This window comes from Bos javanicus, chromosome 9 (assembly GCF_032452875.1).
Source record: "Bos javanicus breed banteng chromosome 9, ARS-OSU_banteng_1.0, whole genome shotgun sequence".
NCBI classification, from domain to species: Eukaryota; Metazoa; Chordata; class Mammalia; order Artiodactyla; family Bovidae; genus Bos; species Bos javanicus.
Window position 1 is genome coordinate 83,609,352 of NC_083876.1, and position 17,840 is coordinate 83,627,191.

Consider the following 17,840-nt stretch of genomic DNA (forward strand, 5'->3'; position numbering starts at 1 on the left):
AAGAACATGGCCAAGGGCCTGACACAGGTCAGGCAAAAGGAATCTGAGTTAGCACATAAAATGTAGACCATGGGTCTGCAAGTGAACAGCAAGGGCCTGGTATGTGTGTTGGTCTCCCACACCAAGCCTGCTGCTCTTTTCCTCTGTGTAGGGAAGGCAGGAAAGAGGTAAGAAGAGGTGGAGAGGCAAAAGAAGTGAAAGTGAAAGAAAGGAGCAGAGAGGCAGTAGAGATGGGAGACTAACATTTATCAAGCATATCCTTGTGCAAGTACAATAATGGGTGCTTTACTGACATCATTTCAATTCTTCCTTAAAACAATGCTTTTAAAGGAGGTATTATCACCCCATTTTACAGATCAGAAATCAGAGGCCCAGAGGGCTTGAGTCACTTGTCCAAAGCTTTCTCAGCTAGCAAATGCCGAGCTGGGCTTAGAGCCAACCCAAAGCTCTTATCAACCCACAGCCACATGTTGTTCAACCATCTTTCATTATATGAACTGGCATAATTCCTACAAATTTCAATTGCTGAAGCTTATTTTCTCAACAGTTCACAACAAAACTATAAATAGAGATCCACTTTAAAAATGCTAAGGGAAACCAGAATCTAGAGTTAAGGAGGCAATAAGTACTAGAAGGCAGTTGGGAGACTCTGACAGAGATGGGGAAACTGACAGAGAATCCCAGGGAAAGGGTCCTGAAGTTTGCTCCCACTGGCCTCCTATTCTTTCTTTTCGCTTCTCTTCTCTTTTATTTTTTTCTTCCTTTAAGTTTGTTTTTGGATTCTTTGCTGGTTCATGGGGTCACAAAGAGTTGGATACGACTGAGCGACCGAACTGAACTGAACTGGATTTGGGAGTTTTGTCATGGAGAGAAGAGACCTCCACTTTCCCCTCTTCTGACCTGGCCAATCAAGATAGAATTACGGAGACATTATGTGAACATGGACTATATCATAAGTGGTTCTTCATTACACATGCCATATTATCATATAGTAAAATACACCTTATACACATAAAAAAAAGCCCCAATACACCTATTTTTACAGACTATATACTTCAGGACTGAGTTAACTATTTTTTCCCTGAACCATTTGAAAGTGAGGTGCAAATATCGTGAAACTTCGTACCTCAGCTTTTGTTTTCTAAGAATAAAGGCAATTCTCACATGGCTACAAGACTAACTAAGAAAATTGGCAATAACATCATCAACTACAGTTGTCCTGTCCTCCTCAGCCTCCTCTTTCCGTGAATCAAAGCAAACTACCCATAAGTTTTAAGTTGTTCATAGTTAATGTTGATGCTTTTGAACTGTGGTGTTGGAGAAAATTCTTGAGTCTCTTGGATGGCAAGAAGACCCAACCAGTCAATCCTAAAGGAAATCACTCCTGAATATTCATTTGGAAGGATTGATGCTGAAGCTGAAACTCCAGTCCTTTGGCCACCTGACGCAAAGAACTGACTCATTGGAAAAGACCCTGATGCTGGGAAAGATTGAAGGCAGGAGGAGAAGGGAGTGACAGAGGATGAAATAGTTGGATGGCATCACCGATTCAATGGACATGAGTTTGAGTAAGCTCTGGGAGTTGGTGATAGACAGGGAAGCCTGGCATACTTCAGTCCATGGGGTCACAAAAAGTTGGACATGACTAAGAGACTGAAACTGAACTGATAGTTAATGTAACCAATGAAATAAAGACATGGTTCTTTCATTGTGTAATATCTTCCAAAGTCCGCTGCAGGATGGCAGAATATCAATAAAAATTGCACACAGAAATATAAAAAATTATTTATCTGAGAAGCTTATAGTTGCATAATAATGATGTGATCTGCCCCAGCTACTAAAACCATATTTGCTAAAATTTTGGAAAAAGTTGAAGACAAAATATTGCAGGTTTTATTATGTATGTGAAATCATGAAATTACTATAGTCTCTCTGGGTGAAGAGGAAACTTTACTGGTTATGATGAGAAATTCTATGGAATCATCATTAATTTATTCACAGTCACTCTGATGGCTTCATGTCTCAAGCTTCGACCAGTATTTAAGCTGGTCTCCTGGCTACTGAACTTTTTGATGATCACTTTATCCTTGGTGGACTTCCCTGGTGGCTCAGATGGTAAAGAATTCACCTGCAATTCAGGAGACCCAGGTTTGATCCCTGGGTGGTGAAGATCCCCTGGAGAAGGGAATGGCAACCCACCCCAGTATTCTTGCCTGGAGAATCCCAAGGACAGAGGAGCCTGGCCGGCTACAGTCCATGGGGTCACAGAGAGTCGGACACAACTTAGTGATTAACACTTTCTTCTTTTCACTTTGGCCTCAGATCTAGCTTGTCTGACACTTTTGGAGACAGGTGCTGACAGAAGCTGCCGCTGAGTCATGTGACATGGAGCAGAGAAGGAGCCCAGCAGATCTCCTGTGTTTTGCAGGTGGCTGTGGCTGAAGCAGGGCCCGAAGTCTTTTTAAAGTAAACGTTTATTGGCACATTACCCACATAGAGAAAAGTGGAGGAGGAAGGCAATAGCATAAGTGTGCCGAGAGCTCTTACTTGCAATCTTTGCTCTAGCTGATCCCACCACCTAGAATTCTCTTTCACCAGATGTATTCAGAGCTTCCTCCTTTCCTGCTCTTAAGTCCTTACTCAAATGGCATATCTTTCTTAAAAAATTAATTTTTAATGGAGTCAAATGACCTATCTTAGTGAAGCCTTACCTGACCATCACAGGTAAAATTGCAATCCCCAGTTCCATGTGCCTCCTCCCTAACAGGACTGGGACTAAGATGAGGCAAGTCAGAAGCCTACTGCACATACACTAAAGAGATCTGCCCACCCCCACCCCGACTCCACTCAAGATCTTACAAGTGCAGGGTGGACCCCACATGATGAAAGGTTTAAGTGCCTCCAAAGTCTGATTCCTAGGCCTCTTGCCTCCTATTGATCCCTGTCCTGAACCCTATTCCTCTTTCTTGCTGTGTTTTTCTCAAAGATAAGGATATGATCTATTCACTGATGGTTTCTACCCTTGATGCAGCGCCTGGCATTCTGCATGCATAATGAGAATGAATGAATGGCTAAATGACTGACTGCATATGCCCTGCAGAGGCATTTCATTCATTCTTCTATCGGTATACTCTACTCTGTCAGAGTTTTGAGCTTATTAACCTCAGTGATCATCAAGTCTTTTCATTTATCTGTCCCTATGTATTGTACCATGTCTGGCACACTGGGCCACTAAATAAAGGTTGGATAAGTGAATAAATATCTGCCAACTTCTGAGATGTAGTTTTGGTTCTTGGTATAACATATCATCACTGTGATAATTCTTTTTACACTAGGAAGAGCCTGCTGCTGCTGCTAAGTTGCTTCAGTTGTGTCCGACTCTGTGCGACCCCATAGATGGCAGCCCACCAGGCTCCCTCGTCCCTGGGATTCTCCAGGCAAGAACACTGGAGTGGGTTGCCAGTTCCTTCTCCAGTGCATGAAAGTGAAAAGTGAAAAGTGAAAGTGAAGTCACTCAGTTGTGCCCGACTCTTAGCGACCCCATGGACTGGAGCCTACCAGGCTCCTCCATCCATGGGATTTTCCAGGCAAGAGTACTGGAGTGGGGTGCCATTGCCTTCTCTCCGAGGAAGAGCCTAGATCTTGATAATAACTGGAGATGATGTGACTGAGGTTTGCACAAGCTGCTGACCCCTCTGCAGCTGTTTCCTCACCTGCAAAATGTACATAAGTAACTTCACTCCATGGAGCGGTTGTGAGTGTTAGTATAATTCTGTACAGAGTTCCTCACACATGGTCTGGTTCAATATATGTCCATTTTTGTGATCATTTTATATTCATATATGATTTTGTTACATTTTCCCTGTAATAAATTACAATGTAGGGATTTTCCTAAATTGATATTTTTCTATAGTCCTTGCCAAGCTTTCAATCCTTCCTATTTTTTTTCTTAAATTCTTCATTTTCATTTCTTCTGTTTATATCCTATTCCTTATCATTTCTGTCTTTCCTTTCACATACATTATTGAATAATTATTGAATAATTAATATGTGCCAAGAACTGTGCTAGCACGGTGAATGCAAAGGAAACCTAAACAGCAGCTGGTTTTCCTACAGACCTAATTAGGTAAGACCCAAGTCTTTATTCTGTTTAGTTTTCCAGGCATTTTCCTCCTGAAGAAAATGTCTCTGTTTCCTTTAATGTATTGTTACTTTTCCTTCATTATATTCTCCTGATGCTGTTTACTTTCTTTTACCCTTTTTCTAAACAAAGCTTAAACTAAAAAAAAATCCATTTCAAGTTATTCGGAAACATATTCATAAAAAGAACACTTGATTTTCTATGGCACAAACAAGACTCCTACAGTATACATGGAATTGAATCATAGCCTTGTGTGAAGCAGCAAGTCATCTAGTCTTGTTAACAATAAACAGAGCACCAGTACATAGGATGTAAAAGGAATCAAAACAGTTCCTGTGTCTTGGGAAGTCTTGGTCCTTCAAAGAAAATTTCAATGAAACATTAAATCTCTTATCACGACTGAGAGCTGTCATAAAAAGTGTCTTACTGTAACAAAAATGAAATAATACTTTATTCAGTTATTGACTATATACTACATGCAAAAGAAATATCACTTAGTGTAAAAATATAAAAATAACTTAAAATATTTGTGAAATGAGGAGACGAAAACATAAGAGACAATAATTTAAGAATTTTTTAAGTATCTGAATGCAGCGTATCTATCATATACGTGTGGGTCCTCCCAGCAGCCCAGATGGTAAAGAATCTGCCTGCAATGCAGGAGACCTGGGTTTGATCCCTGGGTCAGGAAGATCCCCTGGAGGAGGAAATGGCAACCCACTCCAGTATTCTTGCCTGGAGAATCCCATGAACAGAGGAGCCTGGCGGGCTCCAGTCCATGGGTTCACAAAGAGTCAGACACGACTGAGCGACTAACACTACTACTTCTATCCTATACATGTGGCACAATTAGTGGACAAAAGTTGACTAACTTGTGGTAATAAAATGCCAACTATATCTTATTAGTAATTACAGAGGATTTTTAAATAAGATAATGTTTCAAAGGGTTCACTGCACCAGAAATACTTCCTGGAGCCTGTGTCAGGACTCAAATGTAGTGACATAGATGAAGTGATGGAGGAAAGAGAGTTCTCTGAATGGAAAAGAATATTTTTTTGTTTATTAAAATATATTTATTTCTTTACTATATTGTTGCATATTAAAACCATGGATTAAACAACATATGCTCTCTCTCTCTTGCCCTCCTTAAAATCTGTTCTCCAAATGGTAGAAAGAAAGTCAGATGAAAAATAAATCAAATGATGTATCTGCCCTACTTGAAACCTCCCTCCAAAACAAACAGTTATATTGACACTACTGAAGACATAATGTCTGTTTGGTGGACTTATGTAAGAAATTATTAGCAATCAGACTCAGGTGCAGAAACAAGGACTGGGGGCTAAGTAAACGCCTGACCAAAGAGCTTATGTTTTGAAGATATTAGAAAAGGGAGGCACTAAAGTTCCTTGAGTGGCTTAATTACATTTTTAAAAAAGATTCAACTCAACCCTTATTCAGAGGGCACCTACTGTGCGTTCTTGGCACATTTCTTGATGACTGTGATCTGAAAACAGGGAAAGTAAGGCATGATTCCCTTCCCTTAGGAGCCCACAGCCCACAGTGATAGTCTTGGCAATTGCATGCTGTTACTCTGGAGTGAGAAGAAATTAAAGCCAGGATTAGAGGCAGGGACCAAAATCTAGCATGCCATTTCCTTCTCCATGAGATCTTCCCAATCCAGGTATGGAACCTGGGTCTCCTGCAGTGCAGGCAGACTCTTTACCATCTGAGCCACCAGGGAATCTTAAGTCTGGAGGGGTAGCTGAGAGACAGAAAAGACAAGTCCCATAATTTAGATGATATATGTCAAAAGTGCATATATTTGGTGGCCGAATAAGAAGGAATAACAAAAAAATTCTATCTGAGCAGTTCCTTTTTCATTATTTGATAAATGTATAAGCTAATCATTTTTTATGCACTTATTCAGCCATTCAAAACCTAATTTTAAGTATTTTTCCATGTGGCAGTCACCCATAGGATCTATTTTTCACTAGTCATCTTGCATAAATATGTTTGTTTAGAATTATTATCTTTAGAATTTGTCTAATTTGAAGTATTTATTTTATAGTTAGGAAAAAGATAAAGCTGATTGAAGAGATAGACATTAATTTGCACTTCTTATACTAATTAAAATAATAAAGCACTACTTTTTAAATTTTTCCATAGCATTAGAAAAATTTATAGTTTGGAATACAGTACAAATTGTCATGCTTACTCTGAGGATAGATGTGGATTTTCAGAAAGACAGTTTGAGTATACTTTCTAGAGTTATTTGAAAGTAAAAGAAGAAAAAGAAAACCTTTTACAGTTTCTGAAAATATACTGTCATGATATATTTTTCATGTAATTTTAAAATAGTGGCTCATTAATACATTTTGACCTGATCTACAAGAAGATAATTTTATCCTCACAAAGGATAAGGTGTATATGACTTTAAGCTATGGCAATATTTGCTCTTTGATTTCTGACTTTACATAGGAGAACATTTGATAATGTCAAACATGTTAGGGTCCCATCACTTCACGGCAAATAGATGGGAAAACAATGGAAACAGTGAGAAACTTTATTTTTGAGGACTCCAAAATCACTGCAGATGGTGACTGCAGCCATGAAATTAAAAGACGGTTGCTCCTTGGAAGAAAAGCTATGACCAAACTAGACAGCATATTAAAAAGCAGAGACACTACTTTGCTGACAAAGGTCCATCTAGTCAAAGCTATGGTTTTTCCAGTAGTCATGTATGGATGTGAGAGTTGGACCACAAAGAAGGCTGAGCACCGAAGAATTGATGCTTTTGAACTGTGGTGGTGGAGAAAACTCTTGAGAGTCCCTTGGACTGCAACGAGATCCAACCAGTCCATCATAAAGGAAATCAGTCCTCAATATTCATTGAAAGGACTGATGCTGAAATTTAAACTCTGATCCTTTGGCCACCTGATGTGAAGAACTGACTCATTTGAAAAGACCCTAATGCTGGGAAAGATCAAAGGCGGGAGGAGAAGGGGATGACAGAGGATGAGATAGTTGGATGGCATCACCGACTCAATGGACATGAGTTTGAGTAAACTCTGGGAACTGGTGATAGACAGAGAAGCCTGGTATGCTGCAGTCCATGGGGTCACAAAAAGTCGGACACAACTGAATGACTAAACTGACTGAACATGTTAGGGAAAGACTTCTGTTTCCAGCCAAGAGAGAATAAAAAAGTTCAGACAGCATTCTGCTGTAAACAATCAGAAAACTTGACACAATATATGAAATAACTGTGTTCAGACATTGGAAAACAGTGTATGACCTTGATTTCAAAGAATTGAAAGGAAACAGAGAAGTGAACCCTAAAATCATTCAGGCATTCTGTCTGGAGGCAATTTCCTGGTTGTTATTTAGTGAGAAAGAACACAGAGTTTGGCTATCTTGATAATTTAAGAAGACAGAAACCAAGGTTTAGGAGAGCCAAGGCAGATAGAATCAGTAGTGCAGAGAAAGGAAGAGAATGAATCAATGCAGAAAAAGAGTTCCAGCAGTTGGTGTATGAGTTCCCATCAGTATTTGACTCTATCTGCATAAGTATGATGGAGAAGGAAATGGCAACCCACTCCAGTATTCTTGCCTAGAGAATCCTGTGGACAGAGGAGCCTCATGGGCTGCTGTCCATGGGGTCGCACAGAGTCAGACACGACTGAAACGACTTAGCAGCAGCAGCAGCATAAGTATGAAGTGAAAGTGTCAGTCACTCAGTTGTGTCTTATTCTTTGTGACCCCATGGACTGTAGCCCGCCAGGATGCTCTGTACATGGAATTGCTCAGGCAAGAATACTGGAGTGGGCAGTCATTCTCTTCTCCAGGGAATCTTCCCTACCCAGGGATTGAACCCTGGTCTCCTGCATTGCAGGCAGATTCTTTACCATGTAAGCCACCAGGGAAGCCCCCTGCATGAGTATAGTACAATTTAGAAAGTCCAAGGAAAGAAAAATGACTGTGGTTCTGGATTCCCAGAGGCCCCATAAGGCCAAGAATTTTCCCAGTTTCCATAAGCCAGAGTAGAGATACCTTGCTGAATACACAGAGATGAGCAGAGAGCCCAACAAGGTCACACTTTATAATAAGGGTAAACTATTCTTAGATTGGGGATTCCCTGGTGGCTCAGACGGTAAAGCGTCTGCCTGCAATGCAGGAGACCCAGGTTCAATCCCTGAGTTGGGAAGACCCCCTGGAGAAGGAAATGACAACCCACTCCAGTACTCTTGCCTAGAAAATTCCATGGATGGAGGAGCCTGGTGGGCTACAATCCATGGGGTCGCAAAGAGCTGGACTCGACTAAGCGACTTTACTCACTTATTCCTAGATTAGAGAATATTGTAGACTTGCCCTAAAAGATGGAAAAACAAGGCTCAAACTGAGCCACAGTAACCAGGCTGCCTGCCAGAACAAAGGCCAGTACTTCAAGAAAAAAATCCAGCACTCTATACCTTATGTACAGCATCTGGTTAAAAAACTTTAGACCTGTAACAAAGTGAGAAAATGTGACACATAACCAGAAAGAAAATCAAGTGGTAGAAATAGTCCTAGATATAATATTGATGATGGAATTAATAGTCAAATTAAGATGCCTACTATAAATACATACAAAAGGGTTTAAAAGAAAACGTATATATCATGAGATGATATATGGTGATGGATTTTAAAAAATGAAAAACAAAGAGTATTAGAAATGATATTTTAAACAATAGGATTAGCAACATATTAGACATTATGGTAGTAAAGATCAGGGAGCTTACAACATAACAGTATGAAAAAGAGAAATGTACTTTTACTTTTCTGAGAACTATTAATGCATATTAATATATATATATATAATGATAGCATTCAACTGTTTAATTCCCTTTATAAAAGAAATGATTATGGAAAAGCCTCCAAATCCAACATGGAGTGAATTGAAATTCACATCTGAACTCTACTGCAATGAGGTATACTTCAATCCATGTATTTGAGGTTCCTCAATGTGTACAATTTTTTTGGAAAGTTAGTCTTCAAAAAAAAAAAAATTACAGTATGAAAGCAAGTCCTCATCTGAAAAAAGAAAGGCTGTCTGGAGAAACTAAATTTAAGGCATATGAAATATCCCTGTGTTATAGGTCATACGGAAAGGGGAAGTCAGCTGCTGCTGGATTTGCACTGCCTGCAAAGAGAATGAGTATGTGCAAGATGAATTCACCTGCAAAGCCTGTGACTTGGGATGGTGGCCCAATGCAGATCTGACAGGTAGGAACTGTCTCACTTGTCAACCTTATCCCGAACATTGGCCTCTGCAATGTGCCTGTTGTGTAAAATGTGAGTGATTAACTCACGTTTTTTTCAATATTTATTTACATTGTTACTGCTCATGTCAAAGGTACACTTAAAGCTCTTAAAAGTTTTCCATCATCCATATTAAAAGTTTATTTAAATATAAATAAAAGTGTATTCAAAGAGTATTCTTGTATACCAGTTGTTCTTGTTTTTCTTTTTATAATTTTTATCTGAAAATAATCAGGGAAGAAACATGTAAAAATATAAAAGAAAATAGTTATTTTAATAGTGTGATTAGTCATTCAGTCATGACTGACTCTTTGTGACCCCATGGACTGTAGCCCACCAGGCTCCTCTGTCCATGGGATTCTCTAGGCAAGAATACTGGAGTGGGTTGCCATTTCTTCCTCTAGGGGATCTTCCCGACCAGGGATCGAGCCTGAGTCCCCAGCCTCTCTTGCATTAGCAGGCAGATTCTTTACCACTGAGACACCTGGGAAGCCTCTATTTTAATAAATGTTTCCCATGCTCTACTCTCTATCTGGAATTTCTTTCATCTCCTTATCTGCCTGACAAATTTTACAGTAGTTGTAAAGTTTGTTAGACAGACACAGAGATAAAAAAAAAAAAAATCCAGATAGAAAGTAGAACATGGGAAACAGGAAAGCATGTAGTACTTTTGGGGAAAACCATGGAACAACTATATGGGGTTGTTTGGTAAATACAAGGGCCTGGTAGAGATATGGTCAGAAATGAGATTGGTTGAGGACACTGGAAGCAAATGGTAAGGAACTTCCTTAAGAACTTATTCTAAATGTTTGGATTTGGGCTTTAAGCATAGGAGAACCACAGAAGCATTTAAAGTGGTGAATAATGTCATGATATTGGTGTCTCAGAGAGATAACCATGATGGCAGTGTGGACAAGGATAGTGAACCTAAACTGAAAACAGAGAGAAGTGAGAAAGCTACTGTGTTGGTCCAAATGAGGAATTTCAAAGGGTATGAATAGAGCAGCTGCACGGGAGTAGAGAGGAATAAATGAATGCAGGAGATGATTTACTCGTAAAATCAGTGGGATTCCTGTGGATGGATTACCCAAGTTTCTAAGCTTCCCAAGAGTAATGTTCAGGTATGTGAGTTTTGTGGCTTACCAGATGGCGCTAGTGGTAAAGAATCTGCCTACCGATGCAGGAGACAGAAGAGACATAGGCTCAATCCCTGGGATGGGAAGATCCCCTGGAGGAGGAAATGGCAACCCACTCCAGTATTCTTGCTTGGAGAATCACACGGACAGAGGAGCCTGGCAGGCTACAGTCCACAGTGTCCCACAGAGTTGAAAATGACTGAAGCGACTTAGCATGTACATATGAGTTTTGATTTCCAAAAACTCTGATATGAGCTTACAGATGATACATGTGTCACAGATGTTGTTCAAAAAATTTAAGAGTGATAGAACCATAGAAACTTTGAGTTCACAGAGACCTTATCATCTGAATAACACAATCCCTCATGTTAGAACATGAAAGCTAAGGCCTGGAGAGGCATACTTGTGTGCCCAGGGTCATAACTAGTTAGAAGCAGGTCCTAGTTCATTGACTGCAGATCCCACGCTTCCCTGGGTGCTGTTGAAAATCATTAGGGTAACATTCACGAGTGCTGTTTACTTTTTCACTTCTTCCCAAATAAGACTCTGAAACTAAGAAATTGTGTGGCTTATTCAGAGGACATCAAAAATGGCTGCCTGAGTAGAAAAAGGTCAATAATTAAAATTATACTTTTTAAAGTAAGAGACATGTAAAATGTTAATACGGTTAGAAAATGTGGCAGAACCAATACAATATTGTAAAGTAATTAGCATCCAATTAAAATAAATAAATTTAAATTAAAAAAAGAAAATAAACTGAATATCAAAGCTTTTAGCAATCACCTGGTACAAAGGCCATTTTAAAATGAAAAGAAATTAGAATGTTTTTGAAGGTACAAACTCTGTCTCACCCGTTTTTTAATTCTCTTGCTGAAAGCTGGTTTTCAACTTCAAATATGCCTAAAAATCACCCAGGAATTACTCATCTGCAGAGATCCCCATTCACTAATTCTGAGACGGGACCCATCAGATTCTAGTCCCTGTTCCATCCCTTGGGAAACTCTGGCTCACAGCCTGGTGCCTTGAACATACATAATTGCTGCCTGATAAATGTTTGTTCTATTGAGAGAATTAGAAAGAAGGAACTCACCCAAGTTCATCTAGGTCAATACAGATGGTTACTAGGAGAAGAATCACCTCGAGAATCTAGGGTTTTTGTCTCTGGGTCTAAAGCCCTTTCTTTCGTTCTGCATTTATCTCATGGTTGCATGCATTGGACTGACTTGAAGAAGCTTTTCCAACCTTGTTCTGGACACAAGCCTCCTCCCCCACAGGTTCACATCTTCAAGAACTGATCTTCTTAGTCAGTGTGTGCTTCCTGTCTTGTTTATCTTGAGAAAGTAGTCTCCTTAGATCACTCTTTTGCTTGAAAACTAGGTTTGACTTCAGAGTCAGTCCTCTCTGCTTTTTGACTGAGACCGCAGCTGGCAAGAAAGAGAATCAAAGACAAAACTAGCCCCTTTCTAAGATTAATCTTAAATGTCAGAAGTCCTGGCTTTGAGGCACAAGTTTTCCTCTTGTCTACATTTTCAGAGCTTCCCAACTTTTCCTACTGTCTCAGCTTCCCTTTAATTGAAGCTTCTCTCATACATGAAAAGAACTTCTATCCAATATTAAAATAGAAAAAAAAACTTTTTAAAGATCTAATATAATAAAGGAACTCAAAGTCATTTGTTTTATCCCCTAGAGATCTTCCATTGTGGATATATTGTCTGTCCACTGCCAAGCGATGACCATCCTAGATTAGCAACAATTTAAAAAAATGCTCCTTAATTATAAATGCAACTTATAATTTTAATGCAAATATCTTTCTAGAGAAGTAAATCTACTATCACCCATCATGTATGTAAAAATCACTAACATTCAAAAAAGTTGAGCCAAGCAACAGCCCATTCTGTCTTTATCTGGTAACAGCAGGCAAGTGGCTAAATTTGGATTATATATCCAAATTATGTCACAAGTCTTATGTTTAAGATCTTTCAGAATATGCATCTCTCATCCTCATTTATATTTAGTTTTAATGGCACCTATTGTTTCTGCATCCCTTCCACTCTTTCACGTTAATGGAAAATGAGGTCTAATTTGTCACTTACTGGGTGCCATGTCAGGCTCAGAGCAAGAGTGCAGTTCATGGCAATGTGTTTTTGACTGTTGCCATGATAGCAGTAGTTGTGAAAAGAGAAGACTCACAGGCAGAGAAAAACAAAAATCAGTAAAATACCAAGAGGAGTATATACATTGTCTTTATGTAAGTGTTTTATTTTCATGGGTGGATTTTTTGGACTGAACTTTAGTTAAAATGAGAAAATAGTGCTTTTTACTGAAGGTGAAGTTTATTAAAAATATGCTTAAAATCATTTTATGAGATACTTTGCATATATGCTCCAAAGACTAAAATTAATGAATAAAAGTATGTTAACAAGTGAGTTTTTATTCTCATTAGGATATGTTGCTTTTTGGCTATGAAGAAAAAAAAATGTATATTTCTTAGAGAAAGTGTCTTCTGAAGCTGTTAATAAGCTTCTAATGTTTTCTTCCTGGGAAAATGTACATTTTAATTCAGCATATAAATTTCACACTTTACTTCTTATGGTACATAAACAGAGATTTCTTCTGCCATGATATACAATTTGATAATAGTTTAACAATTTATGGACCGATTATAAGAAACCCGATGCTCTATTCCTTGTAAAAAGTCAAATAGTGTAAAATAATTCCTCATAAAGTCAGACTACCCTAAATCTTACAATAAAAATATGAAGTACTGTTATAAAAAATTAACTTTTAACTATTTTTCCGTACTTAACAGTTGCAGCCACCTCTCAGGTTATCTACTTATTTATTTACTTTTGTATTATACACAACCACCTTCTTTGTGCCAGGTATTTTTTTGAGATATTGGGACATATGGGTGAGTAAGACAAGGTTTATATCCTAGAAGACAAACTTCATATAAAACTAGACATGTAAGCAGACAATTATAAGTCCTGGAACAAGACTATGTACAAAATTTCATATGAGTAGAGAGAAAAAAGCAATCATATTTTCCCTGGCAAGAGAAAGAGGAAGGGACATTTGAGCTTAAAGATTGAATAATAAATAGAATTTCCCCTTTTAGGTAATTTGTATTAACATAATAATATTAGAGAAAGCATTTCAATGAAGCCTTATGCAATTGTGAAGCAGTATTGTGAATGTTATTAAATGTCCCAACACACTTTAGGTGAAATAACTGTGGCCTATCTTTGTTTCTTGTTTCATATTAATTGGAAAGAATTCAGATATTAAATTTTAACCTCCTTTAATGCATTTGGATGTTATAAGTGAGCCAATATTTAGTTCGAAAATTAGAAGTTAACCCTTGTCCTCAGATTACAGTTATTACCACTTCTCTTGGATTTTGCTCAGTAACTTGTAGTCTGCTGGAAGGAAACTGACTTGTCTGGGGTAACTCTGACCATGAACACTGCCAGGTCCTTAAGTTCTCAGTGTTTAATTATAGTATGCACAACTCACTGTTAAAGTCTTCTCCTTGTGGGTGTCAGGTAGGCTCAGGGCACTCACTCTAAACCACTGATTGAATTTAACCACCACCCCTTCTAGTCTTGGAATTACTAAACAATGGAGGTTGGGAAACCCTTCTCTTTAAAAAAAACAGGATAAAGAAAGTACGTTACATCACATGACGTATATGGACAATGCATATTTTGTCTAATTCCCACAAAGTATCGAAGCTAGCCCTTCTCAAATTTAGGATGTCTTAAAAAATAGAAAAAAAAAAAAAAAGAAAGGAAAGGAAAGAAGAAAAAACAACTTTTAAGAAGCTTATACAAAATGTAACTTGTCAATCCCAATCCCTATGTGATTCTGTTTTGGGTGGTCCTGTATTGGCATTGAAAATCTTGCTTTTCACATAGGAAAAAAGAATCTAGGATCTTTAAAAGAGATAAAGCAATCTTAATCGTGCTGAGCACCTAAGAATTGATGCTTTTGAACTGTAGTGTTGGAGAAGACTCTTGAGAGTCCCTTGGACTGCAGGGAGATCCAACCAGTCCACCCTAAAGGAGATCAGTTCTGGGTGTTCATTGGAAGGACTAATGTTGAAGCTGAAACTCCAATACTTTGGCCACCTGATGCAAAGAGCTGACTCATTTGAAAAGACCCTGGTGCTGGGAAAGATTGAGGGCAGGAGGAGAAAGGGACAACAGAGGATGAGAAATTTGTATAGCATCACCAACTCAACGGATATGGGTTTGGGTGGACTCTGGGAGTTGGTGATGGACAGGGAGGTCTGGCGTGCTGTGGTTCATGGGGTCGTAAAGAGTCAGACATGACTGAGTGACTAAACTGAACTGACTGAATGGTGCGGTAGGTATACTGCTTTGGGGTATTATGACAAACTGCTACTGTTGCAACACAAGAATACTTAGACTTCTACCAGAAGGACGGTTTTCTTCATTTGTGTATAGTACACTGGGTAAGGTTGGCTTCACTTACAGCTAGACTTGGAAGACTGATCACCTATGGAGATGGCTGAGTGTCAGTCTTTAGTTTCTGGTTACATTAATGTGTATGTGTTAGTTTCTCAGTTGTATCCAACTCTTTGCAACCCCATGGACTGTAGCTTGCCAGGCTTCTCTGTTCATGGAATTCTCCAGGCAAGAATACTGGAGTGGGTTGCCATCTCCTTCTCCAGGCCAGTGGAGTTTTAAACTTTAAACTGGTTACATTAAAGGGGCTAGGATTTATGATATGCGGTTTAAAGTTTGAAACTCCACTAGCGACAACCAAAGTTACTTCATTTACTGATGCATATTTTATTAGACAGGTCGACTTGGCTGTACAACTTGAGGGCTATGAAAGACTTCAGTGAGAGTTTCTATCTTGTGCTGTCTCAAAATCAATGTTCATTGTGCAGATTTTGGTAGCTCAATCCACTGATAAATCATGCCCTTGTTGAAATGAGCCCATCTTAAATTTGAGAAGTACTAGTTTTGATATCTTGAGAGAATTACACAAAATAGCCATCACGTCCACATATGTGAGGTAATGTACTTATTTGTCCTGTTTTGAGGTTTAAGGAGGAGAGTTACCCAACCTCCAGGGGTACCTGGATACCTCAGTCCCTGGCTGCTAACCTGCACTGTCCTTTTCTCACCATACTTTTCCTTTTGCCTTTGAAGACATTACATGAGCATGTTCTGTGAGTCTTCTGAATCTTTCCAAGTATTTGAACTTGTGAAATATTTACATATACAAAGATTATCCTAATACTGTAGTTAACAATAGTACTTGGATTATTGAGTTAGAGTATGATCGTCTCTAGTAAAACCTAGATTTAGACAAGTACTTATTACCAGTAAGGAGAACATTAAGGACAAAAATTGTATAGATTTTAATCAGTCAAGAAGAAAAGTATGAATAAGCAAGAGAAAAAAAGAGTATGCTACATGTAGGAATATGAAGATAATCCTGCACAGAAGACCATGTGTAATGATCATGTTGCTTCAAAGTTGTTACATTAGCTCATTAGCTTCCATGAGCCTTTGGCTTCTGGAAGTGCTCTGAAAATCCTCAGGTTAAAATCACTTAAGAATGCAACTTTCAGCAGTATTAGGGTTCCCTTTTATTTGTCCAAAAGTTTGAGAATGAGGACAGTTTCATATAACTTAAATTCATGAATAAGTGTTCCAATGAAACATTTTCATATCCCTAGATTGGTAAATTGGAACATGCTTGCTAAGACTACAAGTCTGATCATATTTTAGTCATTATAAGTGTTGTGGTTTGTCAACATGGGAATGCTTCAGAAAATATTCACACTGTTTAAACGAATACATATTTATAAACCACAGAAGAAGATAACTGCAGGCAATGCATTTGGAGTTACTCACAGGATTCTTTTACAATTGTGTCAGTCAGTGTCCCCACCTTTACAATTTTCCCAGATTAATTTAATTACAAATGAAGCATGAACTGGCTGCATCTGCTATCCTGGAAATGTTTTCCCATTAGTGTTTAATTTTGTGGCCAATTTGTTTCTGCTGAAATGAATTCTTTAATTTTTTTTTTCCATCAGAATTTTATCTAGTGTCTATTGGATACTTCATGTGGTGCTGCCAGACAGCCATTCTGGCTTTGCCAGATAATATCCTTGTAGATCTGGCATTTCTTTTGAGAATTTCTTTGCTGGCTAGATTTTGTGTTCCTATAACTGAATTCTTGAACTTCTCTAGTACACAAAATATCCATCCTGTCCACATGTGTGAGGTAATGCACTTGTTTGTCCTGTTTTGTTGTCATTAATATACTATTCATTATTGCTTTATATGAGACTTGTGTAAGGACTCTTAGAATAGTCTGTATAGTATAATCATCTCTAAAATATTTATATTATATTTTACAGTACTAGTATTAGCCTTTATAGTACCTTTTTTAATGCTACAGGTCTGAACTTCTATGGCAGCAATTATTTTATATAACATCAACACATCAAGATATTACTATTTATTCAAAAAAAACTGAAAACTTTTGAAAATGTGTTTTTATATTATTTAAAGACTTTTTAAAACGTGTCTTTATAGTATTAAATAAATGGATTATTCTGAAATCACACCAGTTATTAGCTTAATATATGCCTCTTTTCTTTTAAAATTTGATAGGATACAGAGAAGCCAAAATTCAATTATTAAAAATATTTATCTTGTGGTAGAGTATTTCATTTTATAATACTGGCTGGACTACTTATGTATTAAACTTAGTGGTTTTCTTTTTAGTTTTAGACTTATGGTGAAACAATGTTAATATTTAGTACTGGGTATTCAAAATTCTATTCGACAAGGACACTCCTTGAATAACATAAACACAATCTTGAGATTCTCCTCCTTTGGTTATAGAGCTTAATTATGCTCACTTATTACATCAGTGAATAGTAATATGGGAAGAATTAGCAACAGTTCATAACTAGCTAATTAGCAGAAACTGTTGGACAATTTCAGTTAATAATAGGGATTTATTACACATGGTACAAGGACTTAAAGACCTTGTACAAAACCTAAGATATTTTGACTAACTTAGTTTATGCCTGAAACTATCCTTAGGCAGAGACTAACCATTGGCTATGAAATTAAGAGGTTGGCTTTAAAAGGTAAATTCATGATCTATTGCTGGGTAACAAATTCAGTTCAGTTCAGTTCAGTTGCTCAGTCATGTCTGACTCTTTGCGACCCCATGAATCATAGCACGCCAGGCCTCCCTGTCCATCA

General features: G+C 38.0%; 1 protein-coding gene across 2 annotated transcripts in view; it reads left to right on the forward strand.

The window, feature by feature from the left end:
* Positions 1-17,840, forward strand: part of GRM1 (glutamate metabotropic receptor 1) — a 419,739-nt gene that overhangs the window by 359,137 nt on the left and 42,762 nt on the right. For both annotated transcript variants that reach the window (XM_061428236.1, XM_061428237.1), the window contains exon 7: positions 9,277-9,403. In XM_061428236.1, coding sequence (XP_061284220.1) covers positions 9,277-9,403 — 127 coding nt within the window. The remainder of the gene's footprint in view (positions 1-9,276; positions 9,404-17,840) is intronic.